This window comes from Malus domestica, chromosome 10 (assembly GCF_042453785.1).
Source record: "Malus domestica chromosome 10, GDT2T_hap1".
In the NCBI taxonomy this organism is placed as follows: Eukaryota; Viridiplantae; Streptophyta; class Magnoliopsida; order Rosales; family Rosaceae; genus Malus; species Malus domestica.
The window spans coordinates 1,272,597-1,275,795 of NC_091670.1; the positions used below are offsets into that span (position 1 = coordinate 1,272,597).

The window sequence follows — 3,199 nt, forward strand, 5'->3', positions numbered from 1 at the left end:
TAAACTTTGTCAGAGATCTTTGACAAAGTTATATGTGGTACCTGAGGAGTTGATGGTGCATATGGAGAGCGGTGATTGAACAGTAAGATTCACGTGCTTTTTACTTCACCAGAAATCTTCGACAGATTGCCCGTAATTTTCGCAAAGCTGATTGTGCATGTGACAGGTGCTGACGAGGCTGAAAAAGCAGGTGCTTCTTCGATTTCTGAGATCGGCCCTCGTGGTCTCTGAGCAGCCCAGCTTTTGAGAAAGCAAACGCCTCTTCGATTTCTGAAGCTCCGTCGAGTGCAGATTTTTATAGAGGCTGGCATTAAGTTCCACAGCACACCTGAATCTCTACCAGTAGAAGCTCATTTCTTGCACTTCTAAGATCTTGATTTGTCTGACCTCTTCCTTCTTCAACACATTTGAAAATGTCTGGACCCTCCGACCGTCGTTTTGACCTGAACCTTGGAGAAGAGACAGCCACGCCTTCTCCAGACAACATATGGCGCCCATCCTTCATATCCCCTACTGGTCCTCTTACCGTTGGGGATTCTGTGATGAAGAATGATATGACCGCTGCAGTGGTAGCCAGGAACCTTCTCACTCCCAAAGATAACAGACTACTTTCCAAACGGTCTGATGAGTTGGCTGTTAAGGACTCTCTGGCTCTTAGTGTTCAGTGTGCAGGTTCTGTGTCTAATATGGCCCAACGCCTATTTGCTAGAACCCGCCAAGTTGAATCATTGGCTGCTGAAGTGATGAGTCTCAAACAGGAGATTAGAGGGCTCAAGCATGAGAATAAGCAGTTGCACCGGCTCGCCCATGACTATGCTACAAACATGAAGAGGAAGCTTGACCAGATGAAGGAATCTGATGGTAAGGTTTTACTTGATCATCAGCGGTTTGTGGGTTTGTTCCAAAGGCATTTATTGCCTTCGTCCTCTAGGGCTGTACCTGGTAATGAAGCTTCAAATGATGAACCTCCAATGCCTCCTCCTTCTGGGGTTTTGTCAAGTACTGAGGCTCCGGATAACCACCCTCCGGTGCTTTCTCTTTCTGGGGCTCTACCGACTGCTGAGACTTCCCCTAAGCAACCTTTGTGAAGGCTCCTTTTGTTTGTTTATTTTGACTCATGTATATGTACATATTTGTGGCTTATCGAAAATATTAATAAATAAGCTTTGCTTCATTTCAATATATTGTGTTAAATACACCAAAGCCTTCTTCATAAAGTTCTTTGAATTTTTGCTTTTGTTGAAACCTGTATTGTTGAAGCTTTGTGAGTGAAGCATGTAGTTTGAGGTAGTGTTCCCTTAATTTCCCGAGTGAGGAAAACTTCTCGGTTGGAGACTTGAAAAATCCAAGTCACTGAGTGGTTGTGAGACTGCCGAGTATTAAGGTGCAGTAGCATATGGTGGGAGTCCCCCAAGTCTTCAGGCGAAGAGAGTTGCCGAATGAGGTGTCTCGCTTGTTACTAATTTGTCAAAGTAACGAATCCTTGTTTCGATGTCACACATTCGCATATGCCTTGTCTAAAAATATTTCCAACTTTTGTGTGTTTGATGCTGCATGCTATTGACTAGACAAGATCAAGTGCAATTAGTAGCTTTTCTCTCTTTTTCATCTTTTTCTTTGGTGGAATTGCTTTTCGTTTCCACTAATCAGCCTGAGTGGATGCAAGATAACACCATTCTCTATAGCTCAGATCGCAAAGTCGTCTTCATGAAAGTTGTTCCTTATCTTGTGAACTACAACATCTCCAAATTTGAGATCCATCGGAGTAGTACAACTCCAGAAATTCAGGTATGATGAGTAACTGTTCATCAATTTTCTGTTAACCCGTCAGACTTGTTGTGAGCTTCTAAACTCCATTTTTTCTTGTTCATCTCAACATACTTTCTTCATCGAAGTTGTTCCTTAACTTGTGAACTACAACATATCCAAATTTGAGGTCCCTCGGAGCAGTATAACTCCAGAAATCCAGGTATGATGAGTGACTGTTTATCATTTGTCTGTCAACCCGTCAGATTTGTTGTGAGCTTTGAAACTCTATTTTCTCTTGCTCAGATCAGCATGCTTTCTTCATTGAAGTTGTTCCTCAGCTTGTGAACTACAACATATCCAAATTTGAGATCCCTCGGAGCTGTATAACTCAAGAAATTTAGGTATGATGAATGACTGGTTATTATTTTTCTGTCAACCCGTCAGATTTGTTGTGAGCTTCGAAACTCCATTTTCTATTGTTCAGATCAGCATGCTTTCTTCATTGAAGTTGTGCCTCATCGTCTCTTTCATAACATATCAAAAATTCAGAATGAACTAATGGTTAAATATTTCCAGATCTTCGAAACATCATAGCAGCTTCGAAATCTGCAAGAATCCGACTGTCATGTTTGGAGCTTCAACACTTTAATTTCCGTCGCTCAAACAGAAATGGTTCCTTCTTGAAAGTTGTTCATATGCTCAAAAACTATAGGGTGTCCAAAATTCAGCTCCATTGGAGAAGAGCAGAGGTTGCAGAAATTTGATAGATGAAAGGAGGCGGAAGAGGGAGAGAGAGAAAAAGTCTCTTGGGTTGGATTTCTATTTTGGGGCAGATTCCAAGTTTTGTAGCACCTTCATTATTGATGAATTGCTTGTACTTTTGTCCATTATGAAACTTGGGACTTTGGCTTGTTGTTGGATCTATTATAATATGTTTGGGAACATATATAAGTGAATAAATAAGAAGGAAAATTTTGGGCCCTTGTGGGTGTAAAACAAAAAATGTTTATGTTTACCCAAGTGTTTTTGTACAAGTTCAAGGGCATCTTGGGTTTTGTGAACAAAATTTGTTTATTTGGAGCAAGGTTTTGTGTTGAAGCTTTGTAGGTGAAGCTTTGGAGGTGAAGCTTTGATGGTGAAGCTTTGTAGATGAAGCTTTCTGGGTGAAGCTATGTAGGTGAAGCTTTCTAGGTGAAGCTTTTTTAGGTGAAGCTTTGTAGGTGAAGCTTTTTTAAGTGAAGCTTTTCGGGTGAAGTTTTTTGGGTGAAGCTTTGTGGGTGAAGCTTTTTAGGTGAAGCTTTTTTAGGTGAAACTGTTTGGGTGAAGCTTTTTAGGTGAAGCTTTGTGGGTGAAGCTTTTTTAGGTGAAGCTGTTTGGGTGAAGCTTTTTGGAGGTGAAGTTTTTTTTTTTTTTTTTGGGTGAAGCTTTTTTAGGTGAAGCTTTTTGGGTG

At 40.9% G+C, this 3,199-nt stretch overlaps 1 protein-coding gene across 1 annotated transcript; it reads left to right on the forward strand.

Annotated features, from left to right (window-relative positions):
• Positions 1-224: 224 nt before the first annotated feature.
• On the forward strand, positions 225-2,730 carry LOC139189043 (uncharacterized). Its single transcript, XM_070807282.1, has 4 exons — positions 225-1,788; positions 1,896-1,969; positions 2,053-2,150; positions 2,326-2,730. Exon 1 carries the CDS (start codon positions 414-416, stop codon positions 1,086-1,088), a length of 675 nt encoding a protein of 224 aa, XP_070663383.1. The 5' UTR covers positions 225-413; the 3' UTR covers positions 1,089-1,788; positions 1,896-1,969; positions 2,053-2,150; positions 2,326-2,730.
• The last annotated feature ends 469 nt before the right edge of the window (positions 2,731-3,199 follow it).